At 39.7% G+C, this 22,810-nt stretch overlaps 1 protein-coding gene across 1 annotated transcript in view; it reads left to right on the top strand.

Moving 5' to 3' along the window:
- The window catches only part of galnt2 (UDP-N-acetyl-alpha-D-galactosamine:polypeptide N-acetylgalactosaminyltransferase 2), an 86,291-nt gene extending 65,136 nt beyond the window's left edge, over nucleotides 1-21,155 (top strand). Inside the window, 8 exon segments of the mRNA XM_033621510.2 lie at nucleotides 1,788-1,875; nucleotides 2,014-2,117; nucleotides 4,838-4,964; nucleotides 12,716-12,808; nucleotides 15,531-15,614; nucleotides 17,657-17,783; nucleotides 19,252-19,371; nucleotides 20,786-21,155. Coding sequence (XP_033477401.2) covers nucleotides 1,788-1,875; nucleotides 2,014-2,117; nucleotides 4,838-4,964; nucleotides 12,716-12,808; nucleotides 15,531-15,614; nucleotides 17,657-17,783; nucleotides 19,252-19,371; nucleotides 20,786-20,941 — 899 coding nt within the window. The 3' untranslated portion in view covers nucleotides 20,942-21,155.
- Nucleotides 21,156-22,810: the final 1,655 nt, after the last annotated feature.

The raw sequence follows: 22,810 nt of genomic DNA, 5'->3' as shown, positions 1-22,810 counted from the left end.
CCAATCAGGCCTTCATGGTCAAATAGCTGCTAGGAAACCACTGCTAAGGAGAGGCAACAAGCAGAAGAGATTTGTTTGGGCCAAGAAACACAAGGAATGGACATTAGACCAGTGGAAATCTGTGCTTTGGTCTGATGAGTCCAAATTTGAGATCTTTGGTTCCAACCGCCGTGTCTTTGTGAGACGCAGAAAAGGTGAACGGATGGATTCCACATGCCTGGTTCCCACTGTGAAGCATGGAGGAGGAGGTGTGATGGTGTGGGGGTGTTTTGCTGGTGACACTGTTGGGGATTTATTCAAAATTGAAGGCACACTGAACCAGCATGGCTACCACAGCATCCTGCAGCGACATGCCATCCCATCCGGTTTGCGTTTAGTTGGACGATCATTTATTTTTCAACAGGACAATGACCCCAAACACACCTCCAGGCTGTGTAAGGGCTATTTGACCAAGAAGGAGAGTGATGGAGTGCTGCGGCAGATGACCTGGCCTCCACAGTCACCGGACCTGAACCCAATCGAGATGGTTTGGGGTGAGCTGGACTGCAGAGTGAAGGCAAAGGGGCCAACAAGTGCTAAACACCTCTGGGAACTCCTTCAAGACTGTTGGAAAACCATTTCAGGTGACTACCTCTTGAAGCTCATGGAGAGAATGCCAAGAGTGTGCAAAGCAGTAATCAGAGCAAAGGGTGGCTATTTTGAAGAAACTAGAATATAAAACATGTTTTCAGTTATTTCACCTTTTTTTGTTAAGTACATAACTCCACATGTGTTCATTCATAGTTTTGATGCCTTCAGTGAGAATCTACAATGTAAATAGTCATGAAAATAAAGAAAACGCATTGAATGAGAAGGTGTGTCCAAACTTTTGGCCTATACTGTATGTCAGTTTAAGTCAACACAGATATTGCTGCACATTCATCTACAATAATGGCTTAAAGGGAAATTTCGGTTTATTTCAACCTGTCTCCTATCATCCTAAATTTGTTTCAAGTGACTAGTGACATAAAAATAATAGTTAGCATGTTAGCCATTAGCCTAGATACAGCCGGGGCGCATAGTAGCGTCAGACCTGTTAAAACGTAAGTGAAAGGGCAACCTTCAAGTTCACAGTTAGTCCACTAAACAAGCTTTTTTCCACAAAGACCGCCTCATATCGTTAGGATAAATGTCAGAGAACATATAGACAAATAATAATATAATAATAATAATAATATAAACAAATTTAGGACGTTAGGAGACAGGTTGAAATAAACCAAAATTTCCCTTTAAATGACCTCTGTTGCAGAAAGTGTATTGATACATAGACATTTTTACAACACTAGTCCTGAAGGCAATTTATAAATGGGCCCCAGATGGTTTGAAAGCTTTCTTGTTCGTTTTTTTAGTGTGTATGTATTTTTTTTCCTCAGACCATGGCCCAATATGTGGTCTACTGTGGTACTTTTTAGATACTATTTCCTACTGCATTTTGAGTATGTAGTACATTCATACAGATAAACTGACTTATATGCCTCCTCCTCTGCTTTCTAGTATTACTATATAGAGTAAAACTAGGACACAGCCATGCACATGGTCAGATTTATGGGTTGTTCTCTCTGTGCTGACACATGAACACAGACAGACATGTGAGATCAGGCAGCTGCAGATGTATCCAGTCAACTGATCTGAACCTGCCAAATCTAATTACATAACCAGACCTCTACTTAATCCCAACTAATGGTCATACTGGCATTGTCCTTTCATCCTCTGTGTGTGTGTGTGTGTGTGTGTGTTTATGTTGGCAGGTTTTGACTGGAATTTGGTGTTTAAATGGGACTACATGACTCTGGATCAGAGACGATCCAGACAAGGCAACCCCATCGCCCCTATAAAGTAAGACAGACACACTCGCACATCTACTGAAGTCATCATACATGTTTGACTCACTTTTGTGTTCCAGTTTCCACCTACTACTAATCTTACCCATTTCCTCACCCCATCCTCCTGCCCTCTTTCTCTCCCCTCCTGCAGGACTCCGATGATAGCAGGAGGTTTATTTGTCATGGATAAGGAGTACTTTGAGCTGCTGGGAAAGTATGACATGATGATGGATGTGTGGGGAGGAGAGAACCTCGGTAAGTGCTGTAAAAAGTGCAAATGCTAATTCAGTAGAGTCACGGTGGAGCATGGAGTCAGTAGAATCACAGTAGACAGATGATGGTGGTTAGGAGATGAAAGTACGACACAGTAATTGGATGTCAGAGGAATAGAAAATCTAGGTGAGTGAAAGAAAGGAGAAAACAAATAGTGGTGTGTGTGATTAAGAGTGGAAAGTAAAGTGGCAGGTAGAGAAAATAAGCTGTCAACATTTACCATCAATACACTTCGCTGCTGTAATGTGTTACACCCAGTCTGTCTCATTCCCCAAATATCAGCCTCTAGAGGTGACAGGCGTGTCAGAAGTTTTGCCAGAGGCATTAAAGAAATAGTTTGACATTTTGGGAAATGCAGTTAATAGCTTTCTTGTGAGACTCAGATAAGAAGATTGATACCAGAGATGTCTGTGAGCACATATGAAGCTGCAGCCAGTTAGCTTAGCCTCGCACGAAGACTGGGAATGGGGAAAACCGCCAGCATGTCTTTGTCTAACAGTCATAAAGTCTGCCTACCAGCACCTCTAATGCCTACCATACAATAGGAGACTTTGAAAGGATAAATACCTTTGAAAGACTAAAGTCCCTCACATCTAAAAACAATGCTTTCAGTTTTCAGTCACTCTCTTTAAGATTTAGCACAGGCTGGACATCTTGCAGGGTCAATATTTGCAAGACTGTAACTGGATTCCTTTTCAGATCATTACCCATCCTGCTCCAAGTGTAAAATATGACACCAAACTCACTTAAAGATATGTGACATATTAACTCCTCACATGTCCACAAAAGCACATAACTCTAGAAACTCAAGATGAAAGGTGTCATATGTCAACAGCATTCTTGTCAGTTTGGCATCAATTTAATAATAGTCTTTTCCTACTGTATTTTCGTACAATTTCGCACCAAGAATTTCGTACATTCTGGATATGTCGCCTCAACTCGCTTCCAGCCTCCGATGGTTAGCTGCGCTATTTGAGTGAGAGGAGACTGTGGGAATGAGAAGATTACAGTTTTCAAAAGTTAAAATTTCTCACTGAAATATGTCCTTGTTTTTGGATACACGCAGACTTAAACACAGACTCTTGTTCACGCCACAAGAAAACAGAGACTTGTTCACACTCTTGTGCCTCCACAGAGACTCGTTCATGGTTACTGTGGTGCTTCTTATTTAGCTGGAGAGAGCGAAGCTTTTGGTTGTTGACAGTGTTCATGTCATTGAACTACACTGAAGTATTTGCATTAGCCAAGACTAAAAAGTTAAGATACTATAAAGCATGATTGCCTTTTTTGGAACGTACAAACAAGGAAAAGACTGACGCAAGACAGCTCGGGCTGAGTTGAATGACCACCTTTCACCAATGGATGGATTATTGAACGGGCCTATCAGGCACAGGCCCAGGGACCCACAGTGTCAGGGGGCCCCCTTGGCTTCATCTTTAAAATCTTAAATGCCAAATCAACACATACAGACCAGGAAGAGACTTAAGATGACCACAAGGAGACAAAAACACACAAAAAGATGCATAGTGACCAAAAGAGATGCAAAACCACCACAAAGTCTGTGTGTCTTCCTCCCATGTAGGAGAGGTGGTGGAGCCCTTTGCATTTATGTGCCCAGGGGCCCACTGTCTCATAATCCGCCCATGCTTACACTGAACAATCAGGATCACAGGAGTGCACACCAACTGAGATAAAATTTATACAGACGATAGTGAAATTGCTTGAAAAAGTGTTATGTCTCATTTGTTTAATCGGAACAAAAAGTAAAATGTAAAAATAACAATTTGTGTTTTGGGGCTGGTAGGTGGACTGTCTTACCTTTTGGGCAGAGTCAGGGTAGCTGCTTCCCTCTGTTTTCAGTCTTTATTCTAAGTTAAACCAACTAAATGCTGCAGCTTCATATTTGAAGTACAGATGTGGGTGGTATCGTACTTCAAGAAGGCAAATTATTGTATTTCCCAAAATGTCAAATTATTCCTTTAAGTCTTAAACAGGTAAATATTTGTATTTTTGGTTTATTCTAAATGCTTTTGTTCTGAAAAACAGAGCTTTGCTCACGTGTATGTAAACTCTGCACTGTCTCGCACCAGTGATGATTCTCACGGTGTGATCAACTCATGAGCTCATTTTTTGGTTTCCGTGCCAGGATCATGAAAAGGAGCAGAAAATCCTTCAGTAATTTGGTGGTCATATCTGGCTAAAAGAGTCTTCCAGACTGCATTTGATCTCAGAAAATTACAGTGTTAATGTGATAATGATTACAGTCAGTATTGAGTGAAAATAACCATAGTGTACACAATGGAGATCATTTGCAAACAGCACAATGAGATAATAACAGCTGTGTCTCCCTGTTGCCTTTGTCTGAATTCAGTTGGGAAATTGTCGAGAATAAACAGAATGATTCATGTTTTCTCGAGACGGTGCAATGATTCAGAGATGGATTGACAATTCAGATACTGATTTACTTGTGTGCTCGTTTAGACTTATTCAAATGCAGACAGTGCTGGAGAGGGAACATGAAAACATCAACGCACTGAAAACATTAATGAGGTGCAGACGTCCTGAGTTAACGACGCCACAAGACTTCTTACGCTCTGCTTATAATAATTAGCTGTGGTATTTTTATGGAAACAATTTGTCGGAACAAAGGTAACCTTGTGTGTGTGTGTTTGTGTGTGTGCGCTTGTGTTTGTGTGTTTCAGAGATCTCATTTCGAGTGTGGCAGTGTGGTGGTAGCCTGGAGATCATCCCCTGTAGCAGAGTTGGCCATGTCTTCAGAAAGCAACATCCATACACCTTCCCCGGTGGGAGTGGGACTGTGTTTGCAAGGTAACTCTCACACACACACCTTCTAACTCCCAACTCATCAAATACCGATGCTCAGTCAGTTGCCATCAGCGTTAAAATATGACGCGCAAGGTACCCTACCTTTATCTACTTTAGTCACCACCTGTTACATGCATTATGTCTCTTCAAAAAACCATCAGTTTTCACAGAAAGTGGACAGTTTCAGTTCATTAAATGCATGTAGTCTTTTTAAAATAAAATTAGAATGTTGGTAAAACACTGCGTTATAAGGTTTAGGCAGCAAAAAGTGGTTAAGTTTTAAAAAAAAATTGTGGTTTGACTTAAAATAGGTACATTTTCTACTAACGTAATGTAACATCATATGTAATCAGCACTGCGTGCTACAGTACACATACCAGCACACTATGTTAATAAAATAACTTGATTGACACAGGACATGAATAACAGACTCCTGGGTGAAAGTCCAGAGTTTGTTTGACCCATCAGCTTCCCCTTCTCCTCGCCCTATGCAGACTTTCTTGCTTTTTATACTATGGCAGGTGCCTTGGTATGTCAGTGTCTGATGCTGAGGGCCACTGACCACGCGTCGGTATTTGAAGAGTGGGGAGTGAGACTGGGCTGCCACACACACACACACACACACACACACACACACACACAAACAAGAGGGTTAAACACTTATTAACCATCCAAGCTCCTCCCATCACGCTCATTCATCGATTTACTGAAGAACAATATTATCCATACACACACGTCACACTGCTGCCACTTGTTTAATCTATACTGGATATCTTGTGCCTCTCTTTATGAGCCATTGAAGTCCTCCTTCAGACATGTTTTAAAGTATACTGTTATTTTGTTCAACATGATTCCACATAATATTTAAAACAAGTGAAAAGGCACTGCAAGCAGATCCGCTCCTTCTCCCTCCTTGAGAAATTCGGGATCTGGCTTCTGCTGCACCCATTACTGCTGCTTGCACAAGGTTGGCACATCAAGATGACTAGCATTAGCATGAGAGGAAACATTAGAGAGATTCAGCCAAACATGTTTGAGCTTCAGTCAGACACAGATGAGGAGTCTGTTGTGCACCAAAATCAGCGACTACCAGATGTATCAGATTAATAAATGTAGTCAGCATCTTTTATTCGTTTATGTTGTTTATTAGCTTAAAGGCTAACTGGCAGTGGCTGACACTGCATTAGTGGTTGTGAAACAGACAATAATATCTGCTACGATGGGGTTTATCGTAGATAGCAGAAGAAAGCTCTAGGTTTACGACAACAAACAGCACACACCGGAATGTTTGCTGTTAAAACTTTGACTATGCTAATGCTAACTCTGCTCTCTGTACTGACACTGTGCTGGGGTTTTCAGATTTCTTTGTTGGTATTGTGTTGAAGTCTGTTCTCCCTTCAATACGCGTTTCCTGTATTAGACAGTAATTAGCTTTCATGTTAGTGACGTACCTAATGCACAGACACAAGTCCGTATAGTCAAGCTCAGACGTTTTCGGGGACATAAACAGAAGAAAAACACATTATTGAGTGGAGGAGGACTCTTAAGTCATGATTTAACCGTATTATTAATGAATGTCTACTAATCTCAGGGTTGGTGGTTTGGTCCCCAGCTCCTCTTGTCCACATTGAAGCAATTAAATGAATTTCCCAAAATTTGAAACTGTCCCTAAATCTGAACATGCCTATTGGGCAATCCTCATCTGCTGAGGAAAATCATGTGATACAGTTGCAAAAGATCCAGTTTTTATGTTGGGTATTATTTTCTTTTTCGTTTGGGTTGACTACTTCTCCCCCCATACAACACTCTTCAGACTTAATACTAACATTGTTTGGTACCCTTGCCTCTTTTATCAAGCGCTGTTGTAAACACTGAAACATACATTATTGCATTTTACTACAGCTTTGAGAATTAAACCAGTGAGGCATAATTAAAACCAAGCACCAGCAATTAAAAAACAATAAAAAAGTAATCATAGGGAAAATTGGCTTCAGATTTAGAAAGAACGCGCTTCTTAAATATAGAAGATCTGTTTTTGCATGTGCTTCCCTTTAGAGCTCTGATAAATGTGACAACATAATCAGCGGAGATCAAGAATGAGAAACAGGATACACGGAAAGATATGGATCTCTGCTTTGAAACTGTCGCCAACCACAAGTAACAGACCCTGGAAACGAGCCAGACAAACCCTCACGGCCCTGATTAACAACTGCAACAAATAGATAACAGGGAATTTGAAGTGGATGTGGTTTCTCTGGTCCTCCCAGTGATGTGCAGCACTATGGAGAAAAAAAAACAAGAAATGAAGGGCGTAATAGACCAACAGTGTGGCGTGTCTTCAGAATGAGCTCATCCCTATCTTAAGTTGAATTCTGAAATGGCCACTCAGAGATACTGAGTGATACTTGTGATGTTAGCTGCAGATGAAAATGACTAAATGTTTCTTGATCGCCATCACCAACCAGGAGGTTTAAGATCATCAGTCACTGACTCATTAATTTGTCACATGAAATCGTAACAGTTACAACTCCGGTGAAATGTGATTGTGTCAGCTCCTTCAGCTTGTGCACTGCAATTCAGTCCTTTTTCAGCTCTTCTTAAGTTGTTGGCTGCAGGGTAGTTCTGTTAACCCATGGTTTCTGGTTGTGGAATGATTTAACTGTAGTTTTGGGTACAGTTGTTCTGTTGTGCAGTGGTTAGCACTGTCGCCTTACATCAAGAAGTTCCTGGTTTGAACCATAGGGTGGAGGAGTTCCTCTGTGTGGAGTTTGCATGTTCTCCCTGTGTCAGTGTGGGTTTTCTCCGGATACTAAGATAAGATAAGATAAGATAAGATACACCTTTATTGATCCCATAATTGAGAAATTCCAGTGTTACAGCAGTCAAGGAGAAAGAGTCAGATTAAAGATTTCAAAATTAAACTTAAAAAAATTAAATAACTAGGCATGCAAGTACAAAAATACAAGAGACGGCAATAAATAACAATAACAATAATAATAATAATAATAATAATAATAAAAACAGCTTCTTCCCACAGTCCAAAGACATGCAGGTTAATTGGTGACTTTAGATTGACTGTAGGTGTGAATGTGAGCGTCAATGGTTGTCTGTCTCTATTTGTTGTGATAGTCGGGTGACTTTTCCAGGGTGTACCTCGTCTCTTGCCCAATGTCAGCAGGGATAGGCTCCAGCTCAACAAGATGCCCACATGTTCGCTCCCCCCGAACACAGGAAGCAACTAAATTAGTAGGAAAAATAATCACAGTACACAATACACTGGCCCTCCTCCATCCACCTGGTGAGTAAAAAACAGACCAACATGTTTGCTGTCTTGAAAAAACCTTTCATACCCTGTCACCTGCTATCTGTGGCCAGTCAGGGAGGATTTCTGGATTATTAGTGCCACTTTGGCCCAAGTGGCATCAGTCTCCCCTCATTTGGAGCTAAATGGCACTTAATTATACTTTGACAAAAATATTAATCAAATTAACCCTCACAAGAGGCATTATCAGATCATACACAGTGAAACTGATAAACAAGTAAATATTTAATATTGACATTTTAAATGGGAAGTACACACAAAACATGACAAGTTCCTGGCTCATTTAAATGTTGATCAGATAGGTGAGACAAATGTTCACCTTCCTCTCAGCATACATACCAAAGTTAGCTCAAGGAAATTACATATCAGGGATGGAGAAATTAGACTCCATGACAACCACTATTCTGCAGTTCCAAAAGTAGTTGCGTAACCCTGTCTGACATTTAAAAAATATAGTTTATTTATCGATGGCTGCAGTGATGTTCTCGTGTATCAGCCTCATGAATGGATACTCCCCATGCAGAACGGCTTCATCTGTGCTTTGGGGCTGCTTCAGTTCATTGTGCTGCCCTTCAGTCTTAAATAAAACCCCAGACACCCTCCCTGTGTCTGCTGGCGGTGACCCTGGGGAGCGACGAGACAGCAACTGTTTTGTCTGTTTGGACGGCTTTATAATTGCTCTGAGAGTAGCATTTCCCAAATATCCAAGACCCTGTTTACACTTGGTTTTAAAATGCGTTTCAGTGATTTGAACAGAAGTGGACAGCCGAGACACATTGCCGTTCACACCTGTGTCCATCAGATGTCTCTGAGGTGTCCAGCTGTTGCTTAGATTTCGTTACTGCCTACGATCACTTCTACTAGAAGGTCAAAGGGCCCAGCGCACAGTTATTACATCAGTCTGTTGCCAGACAAGTGCCAGATTTTTTTCACACTGGCTGGCTAAAAAAAAAAGTACTAAATGTTAACACCCATTATACATGTACCATCTGTTCCAACCGTTTGGCAGGACAAAGTCATTTGTGACTTGCAATGACCTCGAGCGTTGGCACACTGTCAGCAAAACAATAACCACATCCTGCACTGATGAAGTATTTCCTGTTATGTCCTGGTGGGGGAAGCATCTGGATGCATTAGCGCTACAGAACAAAAGATTGGTGGTCAAGTGTGTCGCAGACCAACTTGGCAAGTGGTTTGAATGATCAGATCACAATGCTATGAGGTCGGATTTAGCGCTGTCCGCTTGAGATTGCCCAAGGGGCATTTTAAAACCAAGTGTAAACAGGGTCCACATTGCATATACTCGACATGTGGAGACAGTACCAACTTAGAATCAATGTGAAGACCCCATATGAAGTTCCCCCGGAGTGCGCTGTCTGCAGTATGTAGCTGGGGTGCAGGTGGATCAGGGTGAAAGATTTCTGCAGAAGAAAAATATAGCTACATGTTGAAAATAGCTGTAGTGAAAAATACTGAAACACTGTCTGGTGTCACCTCCACCACGAGAAGTTGCAGTTCACTGATCTTCAGTTGCCAGTGTTGATGGTTTTGGGAGCTTTTAGTCCAGTAGATGCATGTGGACATAGCAGAAGACTCATGCAGGCAAAACAGTGTTTGAGACATTCACTGTAGCAGAAGTTCACTGTGTTAATGCATCACTCCATCCTGTCTGAGCACCAGCCTTGCTGGCTTGTTTGTGAGAATTAACATATAGAATATACTGTAGTCAGATATTTGTCCAGTTTCCCAGACAAAAGCAAAGAAGGCAGCTTCTCTAAACCTGAGTCACCACGGTGCCACTTTTAAGATTCACAGGTACAAGTTCTGTACCCGTCTGGAAGGGAACATAGCTGTCATAAGTCAGTCTGTCAATTTTTGCTGTCACAGTTTCTTCAGATGTTTTGTGATAGTCAGCTGTCTGATGGTGCACTATTAATAAAGTTTAGTGCACTATTAATAAAGTTTAGAGCTGCAACTAACAGTTGTATTCACCGTTGATTAATCTTGATTAATCATTTGGTCTTAAAAGAAAATTGTCAAGCCTTGTAGGAAATGCCTGTCACAAGGTGACGTCTCCGTATTGCTTTGTTCGACTGACAGTCCAAAACCCTAAGACGTTCAGTTTATTATCACTAAAGACAAAAGAAGAAGCTGCAAGGAGGAAATGTTTGGTGATTTTGCTTAAATACAACAACATAAGAACAACTGAAACAATTATCCAAATGGCTGCTGATGAACATTTAGTGTTGATCAGTTGAAACAAGCCATTTCAGCTCTAATGCATTTAGCTCAATGACTGCAGGGTGAAACCAAAAGTGAATATTCTCTCTCCAAATGTGGAACATATAGACTGAAGGTCTGTTCTGGTTTTTACTCAGTTATGCCAACTCAGTAATCCTACTTCATGAGACAGACCTCAGGTACAGCATATAAAATAGTGCAGCTGCAGCAAATTTGCATACATTTCTTTTTTTTACTTTATCTTTATTGCTTTCTTTTTAGAGTGTAATTATAGAAGGTGAAAAGGAAAGAAAATACAAAAAAAGTTTAACAAAGCCTAAAGGGAGGAACAAGTCTACAGTCTTTTTAGACAACATTACTCTTTATGCCTTTCCTTAATTTACATATTAACTGTTTCCCTCAGCCTTTTGCAAAAAAAATCTTCCTTTAATTTTAGTGTGAGATTCTCCGTTACCAGGATATCATCTGTAATGGTCAGCCATCATTTCTGATCTGGTGCAACAATCTTGAACTAGTTCTCTGTGATAGCCTTCTTTCTGGCAGCGAGGAGAATCTTGATCAAATACTGATGCCCAGAGGCACTAATTGACATGCCTCATTTGACCCACTTCAAATGATACTCCTGTGGCACCCTGCAGGCAACTTCAAAACTTGTGTGGTTCCAATTGGTCTGCATGCAAGTGATAGTGTGCCTTAATGTATGTGTTTCCTAACAGTCTGGCTTATATAAACTATCGCACTTTCTTACTCAGACAGATAAAGGAACGGGGGCAATTTGGGATATAGACAGTTGTCATAAATAAAACAAAACAGACAGTACAATACAGAACACACAGAATGCAGTATTACACACTGTCAGGAATAAATCATTGACAATTAGTGGTCACCGCTGGTTAAGAAAAGTGATAGCAGACAGGACAAAGGATGATTTGTAACGCTGAGTGCTACATTTAGGGAGGCAAAACCTCCACCTTGATGGAAGCATCTGACACTCAACATAGAGGGGATGTTGAGAGTCTGAGACAATCGACCGAGCTTTAGAGGTGACCCTGTCTTCAAACAGATACTGTAAGTTATTAAAAGTAATCAAATCTTAATCAGATACTTCCATAAATAAACCCAAATCATGACTTAAAATCATTTCATTCACACATAACCTCTGAAATATCATTGACGCTATCAAGCCAATAAGCCAGCAAACAAATAAACAACATCTTATAAATAATCAACTCAGAGATCTGCCACACATTACCACATTACGTGAATGAAATCTAATGGAACACAGTGCTGTCTCACAAATTAAACGACATGAATGAGTGAATCTATGAGGATTGTTCCTGCTGCTTGTGTAACACCGCGGCTGCGCGCTACATAAGTACTTAACTTGCGGTAGGTCGTAGATCATTGTTTGTGCTATTGTCAAACAAACACATACATACCAATAGTGTCTCTGTGGTTTTCTGAGCATTGATGCAACAACCTTTTCTACAACCTGTTTCTCTGTGGAGGAGACAAACAAAGGAAGTGCATAAATTACAAAATTCTAAAATCGCAGCAAAAGAATGAAAAAGAAAATAACAGTTTTTTAATTAAAGGCTTAACATGCACATATTTTTATATTCAGCACATCCCATCTGGAATATAAAATAAAGAAGCTCCTAGTAACTCCAGAAGTTGCCTGAGAATCTTCACATTTCATGAAGTTTTCTTCAGTATCAAAGTGATCCAGCCTTGTCAGACTGCGAGCCCCTGTTTTATAAAGAATATATGATCAAGTTGCGTTTTACTTTGACTCCAGCTGACACAGGGTCTGGCGGTACTGTGATACAGTATTGAAAAAATGGAGATTTGACAAAATGTCATTGGACATCATGTCAACACACACTGACCAGTGAAGCAGTAACTGGAAAAATAAAAACACACTCACATTTCCGTTTAGCCAGTGGCACTGTGCTCTCTTATGTCTGTGGAGATGTATGAAAGTGAGAGGGGGAGCACACACACACACACACATCCAATTTAGAGATGTCTCACTTTCTACTTCTGACACTCTGTTTTTCATTTCCTCCTCCGTCCTTAATGTTCCTCACCTGCTCTTGGTCTCCTCTTGCCCGTCTTCGGTCACACCTCTCCCCATTTCCTCCCTGTTTGACACCCTTGCCTCATTTACCTTCTCTCACCTCTCTCTCAGGAACACAAGGAGGGCAGCTGAGGTGTGGATGGATGAGTATAAAAACTTCTACTACGCTGCTGTCCCCTCAGCGAGAAACGTCCCCTACGGAAAGTAAGTACCATGAAGTATGAGCCCTGCAGGAGTCAGACAGAATAATGTAGCTGGATCATAAAATTACAAAGCCAGCCACGTGTATGGGCATATTAATTGGATTGTCAATTAGCAGCATGTCAGCTGTAAAATAAGTCAGTTAACCCTTTTATTGAAGTGAAATGAGGCAGTTAATTTGGCTTAAAAGAGGGCAGAAAGTCAAAAGACTGACTGCTGTATTATTTGACAGGCTGAAGGGATTAGTGTTAAATTATGACAGCAGATGCCAAAGCAAGAGAACATGATGGACACAGAAGGCATTGGTAAAGAGGAGCGATGGATAGGCCATACAGAAGCCTTACTAGTATAGTATGCATCAAAAGTATGCGTGCGCATGTTGGCAACGAAAGTGGCGTTTTGCCTCAGCAATCCAGACGAATTAGCGAGCTTTAAACATTTAATTAAGACTGTTACCAGCACCACAATGTCTGGGAGTTGCGTGTTCTGTTGTCAGAATCGATATTCCAACAGCAGACTGAAGCTCTACAGAATCTCACCAGGATCACGACTGTTTCAGAGCAACAGGTGTTTCGCTGTAAAGAGGGATCATGTTAACTGGTGACTCAGCTGAGTGTGTTGTGGTTGTTCACAGTGATGGCAAAACATGTATTTGTCCTCGTAAAAGCCTTCAGTTTGACTTATACCAATTCAATTTTTTTTAATTCATTTTATTCAACCGAAGACAGACAGCAACATAAGTTACAGACACACAACATAGAACAGAAACCAAAGAGTGCAACTTTTAGTCCTTCTGCAGAAGATTCCACATATAAGGAGCTGCATACATAAATGCTTGCTTGCCAAACTCTGTACGTACCCTTGGTGCAGACAGTAAACACGTCCTGAAAACGGAGAGCATAGCCATTTTCAATTTTTCGCTTAATGTACACACATAGTTATGTTGGAAGTAGGCCAAGAATAGCTTTGTACACAAGAGAATACCAATGAAAAAGTCTACGAAATTTTAAAGGCATGAGGTAGTGGCCTACAGTTGGTAATAAATCTCGATGCAACATGGTACACAGAGTCTAGAGCATGCAAACACTGGGAGGGTGCACTCATATATAATACATCCCTACAATCAAGCACAGTCAAGAAGAATGTGGCAGAGACCAGTCTCTTTTTGGCCAAGAAATACACACTCATCTGTGTTTATAATCTACAACAACCATTTACACTAAGTTTCTACAAGCAACCATTAAACATTCAGCTCAAATGAACCAGTTAACACGGACACTTGTTAAACCGAATCTCTGGCGGCGTGTTTGGCTGCAAGCTGTGTTGACTGCCACTGGACTGAGGATACGATCAAAAGTACTCATGGTACATTACAGAAGCAGAATTCATGTTTGCATGACAACTATATTACAGAGCTTTGAACTATCTGAGCTAGCAAGCCAACAGCACCCTGCTATTTAGATACAATTCCTTGATAGGATATAGTCTTCTGGTTTGTTTAACCCAAACCTCATAGTGGTCTAGTGCAGTGGTTCCCAACCAGTGGGTCGTGGTCCAAAATTTTGAATGGACTACAAGTGACTTGCAAGTGTGTAAGGTTTGTAAAAAAACACACTTTATTTTTAAAGTACAGTGAATTTCTGTCCGTTTCCTGCTGTAGAGTTAGTCACTGATGAACAGCTACTTGACAGAGACAGCAAACTAGCTCGACGACAAGTATGACTCTGAATATATTAAACTGTATGGACCTTGAACTAATGACCTAGGAGAAATCTGAAATCTGGACGCTGTTGCTGGACCAGCTGGGAACCACTGATCTAGCGGGGCTTGTCTTTGGATAAGGAGGATTTCTGATTTCAAGACACAAAACTCTGAGTCAGTCGTTATATTTGACGTAATTGTAATCAGCTAGAACAGAGGTCAGCAACCTTTACTACTAAAAGAGCCATTTTTAATTTTAAAAAAATCTGTCTGGAGCCACCAAACAAATTTAAATCTTACAATGATGGTAACACAGCTTATTAAATCTACATTAGCATTCATTTATATGTTTTACCACAAAGTGGCAGCTTTGCAATGAGCTATTTATAATTATTTGGAACTTTAATTTTGCAGCGTTTGGGATGAAAGCAAACAATTCTGTCCATGCACGATTAGATTCTCTATTATCTGTCACTTTTCCTTTTATCTATTTCAAATCTACAGCGATCTGGAAGTCAGTCACCATTTATCAAAGTCAGTTTGTTAAGGTAGCATTTGCGATCTTTGGTGGTTAATACCCTGTATAGCTTGACAAGCTGCTATACTCGGCCACACTTCTGTTTCCATCCTGCCCGTGCATCATCATTGTTTAAACTGTAAAAGGTTCTGTTCTTGGATCTTTGTATGTTGTGTGTGTGTTTTCTGTTACCTGCTTTATGACTATTCACACTTCCATTTTTCTCACAGTAGTGAGAAACAGTAAAGGCTCTCACATCCTTATATAGAAGCTGGGCAAAGATAAAAATGCTCATTATGTGACCTTGTGGGAACAGTTCATAGCATCTCCCTCCAGTGCCAGCCTAAACAGTTATTTTCCCCAGACCGTGCAGCCTTAAACCTGCCCTCGGCCTCTACTATCTGCACTCCCAGAATGCCTATAATTTAATCAGTGTTGGGAAACGTTTAAGGAACCACAAGTGATCCACCCTTTAATTCTCTCACTGTCTCTGTCGCTCTGTCTCAGCATCCAGAGTCGTTTGGAGATGAAGAAGAGATTAGGATGTAAGCCATTCAAATGGTACCTGGAGAATGTCTACCCTGAACTGCGGTAAGAAAATTAAAGCGTTTTATGTGATATGATAGGGTACATGGTATGATACAGTATGTTATTAGACTTAAATGACATATAGGAAAACCTCCCAGCTGAGTTTCAGTTTCAGTGTTACAAGGACTGGGTTTGTGAGAGCTCAGCTCCTGTGTGCTGGGATCTAATGTTTTATACTTTAATAAGACTTGCTTAATGACTGTGGTGACACTAATGACTAACCTGTACTGGCAATTATGACTCAGGCACATTATTAAATATTAGAGGGTTTGCAATTTGACACCTACATGAGTGAGATTAATAATGTAGAAATGTAACTAAGGCTGTACCGAATTTTTTTTTACATTTAGACCTTCTGTTGAGGTTTTCGAGGGAAGTCTGTCGTCATATTTTATGACGTAATCACCCTAAAAATAATACAAAAACCTTGAACAACATCCTCAATTTGACCACAGTGATTCATCGGATTCAATGAGTCATACTGCTTTTATTAAATCAACTTTTTTTCATCAACATAAATGCATGTAGGCAGCAGGTTAATCCAATAAAGACATAAAATATAGATGAAATAATGATCACACCCTTAGGCTCATAGCATCATTATGCTGCGACAGAAATGGCAATAAAATAAATCAGAACATCTCAAATTAATTAATTTTCAACATCTTTCTACAGTTGTTTCCTACAGTTGGTATGAAAGTGATGATGGAGCGCCAAGTGAACGCAGATGCATAATGACCCCTTTTTTTTGTGTAACGACTGAAGTAATTTACTGTAATGGTGTTAGAGCCAAATTAAATTTTTGTTATTGTGGTTATATAAATGTAATTTATGGTGCTATTAGATTGCTGCTGGACCGCCCTGTTAATACAGATGCGTGCTTCCCTTTGTGCACAGCAAATGGGAGAGCAAATAGTTTTTTGACTGTGACCACAAAGAATCTCACGCAGCCACCATTGGAGACTAATTTTACAAATAGTATCATACTAATGATATTTGTAGAGCCTACGGAGCATTCGAATGTTGATCTAGAATTCAAATGTCAACAATGTGAAAAAAGCTTTGAAGCTATTTGGTACAGCCCCTAAATGTAACAGATATCTAAATTTGAATAATTTCAGATCTCATAAGGTGATATTTTCCTAATTATCAGAAGAAACTGGTGCAAAAACTTTGTTCTTTTATTTAGCTCACCCTTTTCTTTCATGTTTAATGTTACCTTTTACTAATTACTATTGAATAATGAAGCCTTAAAGGTCCAGTGTGTAAGATTTCGGGGGATTTAGTGGCATCTAGTGGTGAGGATTGCAGATTACAACTAGCTGAAACTTCTCCCGGTTAGAATTTCTTCATTGTTCATTGTTTGGGATGTTTTAACTGTGACCTGAATTACCTGCAGAGGTCTCTTTCTCTCCAAAACAAACAGACTATGTGATTTAAAGCAGTAAAAACACTGAATAAAGCTACAAATCAGTGTTACTCCTACACTGCACAGCACATCACAGATGGGTCACTTGTCCTGCACCTTCTAATGTGTGCTTACCTGTTTTCTGATCCAGACGTTCAGGAGGTTTTTACCAGGAGTTGAACTATCCACAGAGGTCTCTTCCTCTCCGAAACAAACAGAGCTGAGGATTTAAACTAGTAAAAACACTATAGTTTCACATTAAAAAATCTGTGTTTTCTGAAACTTCCCATCGTGGAGGGGCTTGTAACTACAGTGGCCAATGCGAAAACATGAATGGCCCTAAAGCCGATATTTGGTGTCCGATCTGGGCTACTGTAGAAACATGGCAGTGCAACATAGCGATCTCTGTAGACGAAGATCCGCTCCCTATGTAGATAGAAATGTCTCATTCTAAGGTAACAAAAACACAACAATTCTTATTTTCACTATTTTCACTATATACATTAAGAAAACAAACTTATTATATTCCAGTTTTGTAAAAATATTCCTCTAAATCCTACACACAGGACCTTTAATATCTTTGATGCGGTCATAATAACGTCAATACATTTAACAGAAGTGTGTTCGGTGTGTTCAGAGTCCCAGACCACCAGGACATAGCATTTGGAGCGCTGCAGCAGGGAGGAAACTGTCTGGACACCCTGGGTCATTTTGCTGATGGGGTGGTGGGCGTCTATGAATGCCACAACGCCGGGGGAAACCAGGTAGCGTTACAGCGACGACACACACAGGTCAGCTTGTTAAATCCTTTGCTCTAAAGACACCTTGGTGGCAAGCGGTGGCACTCGTGGTGGTGAGAGCACAGGGGGTATCTTGCGGAATTCGGCTGGTAAAGGTCAAATGTTGCACAATGTGAGGGTTTTTGTTTTTTTTAGCGAGTCTGCAGTTACTAAAAAGAGAAAACATGCTTTCAAACAAAGGTCAGATGAGACTTAAAGCCATCCTTGTATCATCCTTAACCTGTAGTAAGTAAAAAGTGAATATGTAGTGAACGTTTTTACAGTCAGTGCACAGAGTCTATATGCAAATCTTGCTGCAAAATTATTTGTAAACTGAAGCCTCAGCTTCTATATAGAATATGTTTACATGGAAAAATTCAACGACATTCTTGGACATAGTGCAAATATCTTGGTGCACATTGAATGTGAAGGATATAAGAAAGTAGAAATAAGTATGAAAAAATTAAAAATATATGTATGTGCATATGTAAGAATAAATTAGGATACTGAAAAGAAAATTTCAGTTAAATAATTGTACTGCGTTGCATTGAGTATTGCATGCGTGTGTGTGCATAAGCTTATACCAGTGTCTTTAGGTCTGCACTTTCCTAAATAGTTCCTTCCTAAAATAGAACAACAGGTGTAGTGGTTTTACTGGGCAAACTGGTGTCACATAGAGTTAATAACCACTGACTGTACATCATTTTGCAGAATTGCAAAACTTGCCACTTGAGTAGATTTTTTCATATTTAAAACCAAATTTAACGCTCTCAAATCAAGCTTGAAATTAACTGACGCTCTTATTTAATTATGTAAATGTAAACGACATATCGGCTCTTTAGGCAGCGTGCTTTGAGGGGGCACGTCTTGATGCACATTAATATTTCCTCTCGTGGGTGTCAGTAATACTGTAGAGTGTGATACAACACAGATACTGAAATGAGGTCGCTCAACCCCGCCACGATTATCTGTTGCAGTTTGTTAAATTAGTGTGGAACAAACTTAAATAGAGCAACAGTATTCCTTTTTATGTGTTGATGTAAAGAGGGGGAAAAAATGGTCTTCTTTTTAATCTAAGACGTACCGGATCAACACATCTGATGAAGACGTCCTCTGTTTGATTTAAGCCCAATTTAACGCCAGCGTTACTCTCAGTCTCGTAGTAAAGGGAAAAAGTTCAACTTGAAAGCTGAAAAGAGTTTATGTATTTTCTTTGTAGTAAAAAATAGAATGACAAATGCAAACAGAAGCTGTAATGCAGTTTTTTTTTATCTTTGAACAAATATTCAGCTCTCACTCTTTATGTTATAAAATAAGATCTCAGATCAGGACATGATATTAGACACAGCTCCATATAAAGAAAAGACTTGGAACATCCCTTACCCAAACAGTATGTATGAATGCAGAGGTGCGTTGATGCTAATATTTTTACATGTTATCTGTTCTTGTAAAGGAGTGGGCATTGACCAAGGATAAGTCAGTCAAACACATGGACTTGTGTCTGACTGTGGTGGACAGAACGGCCGGCTCCCTCATCAAACTACAAGGCTGTCGAGAGAACGACAGCAGACAGGTAAAGATGTCCACTTGGGTTGGACTGTTTGCCAGAGCTGCACCCTCACTTATCAATCAGAGCAAATAAATATGGAAGCCTGTTTCTTTGATTTAAATTTTAGGAAAAGAAGGAAAGAAACGATAATAAGTCAGAAAGTTTCTCATTATTTCAAGACACTAAGTTATTATTTCAAAATACTAAGTCATTATTTTAAGATACTTAGTCATTATTTCAAGACACTAAGTCATTATTTGAAGACACTAAGTCATTATTTGAAGACACTAAGTCATTATTTCAAGATACTAAGTCATTATTTTAAGATACTAAGTTATTATTTCAAGATACTAAGTCATTATTTGAAGACACTAAGTCATTATTTCAAGATACTAAGTCATTATTTTAAGATACTAAGTTATTATTTCAAGATACTAAGTCATTATTTCAAGACACTAAGTCATTATTTGAAGACACTGTCATTATTTCAAGATACTAAGTCATTATTTTAAGATACTTATTCATTATTTGAAGACACTAAGTCATTATTTTAAGAAAGTTTCTCATTATTTTGAGATACTAAGTCATTATTTTAAGAAAGTTTCTCATTTTGAGATACTAAGTCATTATTTTAAGAAAGTTTCTCATTATTTTGAGATACTAAGTCATTATTTTAAGAAAGTTTCTCACTATTTTGAGATACTAAGTCATTATTTTTAAGAAAGTTTCTCATTTTGAGATACTAAGTCATTATTTTAAGAAAGTTTCTCATTATTTTGAGATACTCATTTTTCGAGAAAGTTTGACAATATCTTGATTTAAGAGGGCATTTTTTGAGAAAGTTTCTCATTTTTAAACATCAAGTCATGACTGTATAAGACACTAAGTCATTATTTTCAGATACTAAGTCATTATTATAAGTAGGTGTCTCATTTTGAAATACTGAATCATTACTTTGAGATACTAAGTAATTATTTTGAGAAAGTTTCTCATTTTGAGATATTAAGTCATTATTTAAGACACAGAGTCATTATTTTGAGATACAAGGTCACTTTTTTGAGATGGTTTTTTATAAAGTTTCTCATTATTTTAAGACAGTAAGTCATTACTTTGAGATGAGTATCTTGAGTATCATTTTGAGATGCTTAGTCATTATTTTGAGAAAGTTTCACAATATTTTGAGATATGAGGTCATTTTTTGAGAGGGTTTTGAGAAAGTTCCGCATTATTTTAAGACTGTCATTATTTTGAGATAATAAGTAAGGTTTTTTTTTGAGAAAAAAAAAAAAAAACCTCATTAATTCAAGAAAGTTTCTCATTATGTCATAACAGTAACTTTTCTTTTTCATCACACTGCAGGACATGGGCTTCCATAGATACCAGTGCACATTTCTATACTTCTTGTGTTTTATGTTGTGGCTTTGTTGTGTCTCACCAGAAATGGGAGCAGATTGAGTCCAACTCGAAGCTTCGTCACGTGGGCAGTAACCTTTGTCTGGATAGCCGCAGTGCCAGGATGGGCGGACTCACTGTGGAGGTCTGCAGCCCGAGCCTCAACCAACAGTGGAAGTTCACCCTCAATCTACAATCATAGGGGGCGCTACCGACCCTGGGAAGAGCTGGATATTGGATAGACACACCAACAGACTCTGAGACCTGGATGAAGAGATGGAAACAGACTCAAGGAGTAAGACAAACTTGATGGGTAAATGGATTCCTCTCACTCCTCCTCCTCCTCCTCCTCCTCCTCCTCCTCAGAGGTGCAGCCAGTCACGTCTATACACCTCTCCCCCGCCCTCACCCCTCCCATAAAAACAAAGAGCCACACCCACCAGGGGAGGGGGTTGTAGACCATAAATGAGTAAACAGGAAACTGACTGTATTTGGTGGATGGATGGTGACAGCGATGATCATGATGAGGATAAAAGCGATGAAGAGGCTTTCCATCCAAACTACATACCTCAGTGTTTTTTCATTGATGGTTCCAGAGGCAAATTTTGTTCTTTTACTTTCTTTAATGCTGGTGAGGTAGAACTCTTTTTACTTTGTAATTTTATTATTTTCTTATTAATATTTTTTATTTCTTGCTGTTAACTCTCCACAGAGGTTTCACATGAGCTTTTTTTCGCTCTTGAAAGAATGGGATGTTGGTGTTTCTCCTCTCCAGTGCTCTCTCTGTCTTTGTTTCACCACCCTGAGCTGGAGCCTGTAGCGGCAGACGGAGGCTTCAGGTTGTGGTTTGGGTGTAGAGTGATGTGAAGGGGGGAAATGGACTCGATTCCTTGAGCTTTTCCTCTCGTTTACTCTCATTGGTTCACAGGATCAACAGAGAAAAGAGAGGCAAAGTGGGGAGAAGAACGCTGTGTGCTCTGCTCTGATTGCTACACAGTCTTTCCTACAGATTATGTCTCGGGGAGGGGGTTCGGGGAGGAGCCTCTCTGTGTTGGATGGGGCCTGACGCCGGTTTGCTTTGGCCGGAAGTGCAGTTCCTGAAACCAGGAAGTGTCTTGAAGCCACCCCTCAGGATTTACTGTTTGTCGTCAAGCCGTAGCACTGGCAGCCACAGCATCTTCACTTCTACACCATCATGTCTCTAAAGAAACAATACACAGAAAAAAAAATCTCTTAACAGTTTTATTTGTTTACTTTTGTCAAAAAAAAGGAACCAAATTTCGAATGGATGTTTTTATGTTTCAGGAATACCAGAGGAGCGATTAAAAGAGTTTTTCTTTACATACTCTCGCTGCTCTCTAACTGCTCCCTGTGGAGCGGCTCAGTTTATACATCTTCTTCTCCTGCACAGATAATTTTCTTTGCCTGATTCTAATATTGCCATTGTAGGAAGGTTATTGTCTACTAATAACACCCAAACTGGATTTAACGTTGCAGCTTTTTCTCTAGCGATAACAGGTGTTGGCTGAGAGAGGATAACAGTGACATTTATAATATCACTATGACAAGAAACCTGAACATGATTGAGATGTTTGTTTCTGTGCTTTCAACACACACCTGCCTGCTCCTGCACAGCAGTAGAGGGAAACACCAGACACCGCGTTTTTAGACTTGACATCACAGGTCCCTCGTTTTTGTTGACAGAGTAAAACCTTGTTTATTCCAGTCTGACAACAGATGTCATGCAGAAAGAAAATGTTCTCCTGTATAAAACATGCATGCACATGTGTTCTGAAGAGCTCCTTCCAGCTGCATGTTTCACCAACCAGCTCCCACACTTACACTCGGTCAGTAGTGGTTTCCATCAATATGCTTTTTTTTTCTCCTTCATTGTGCCTGTTAGATGTGCCATCTGTTTGGAAGTTTGAAACTGCAATAAACAAGGTTTTACTGTTTGTCCTCACTCTGTTTCTGCTGGAGGTGAGCAGATTTTTCTGATTGCACAAGCAGGACCGCTCAGTTTTTGCTGATACGAAGTACTAATAAGAACACTTTTTATTTATTTTGGCAA

Source organism: Epinephelus lanceolatus, chromosome 2 (assembly GCF_041903045.1).
Source record: "Epinephelus lanceolatus isolate andai-2023 chromosome 2, ASM4190304v1, whole genome shotgun sequence".
Lineage (NCBI taxonomy): Eukaryota > Metazoa > Chordata > Actinopteri > Perciformes > Serranidae > Epinephelus > Epinephelus lanceolatus.
Note: the sequence above shows the minus strand (reverse complement) of the source record. Positions and strands in the feature narration are given on the sequence as shown.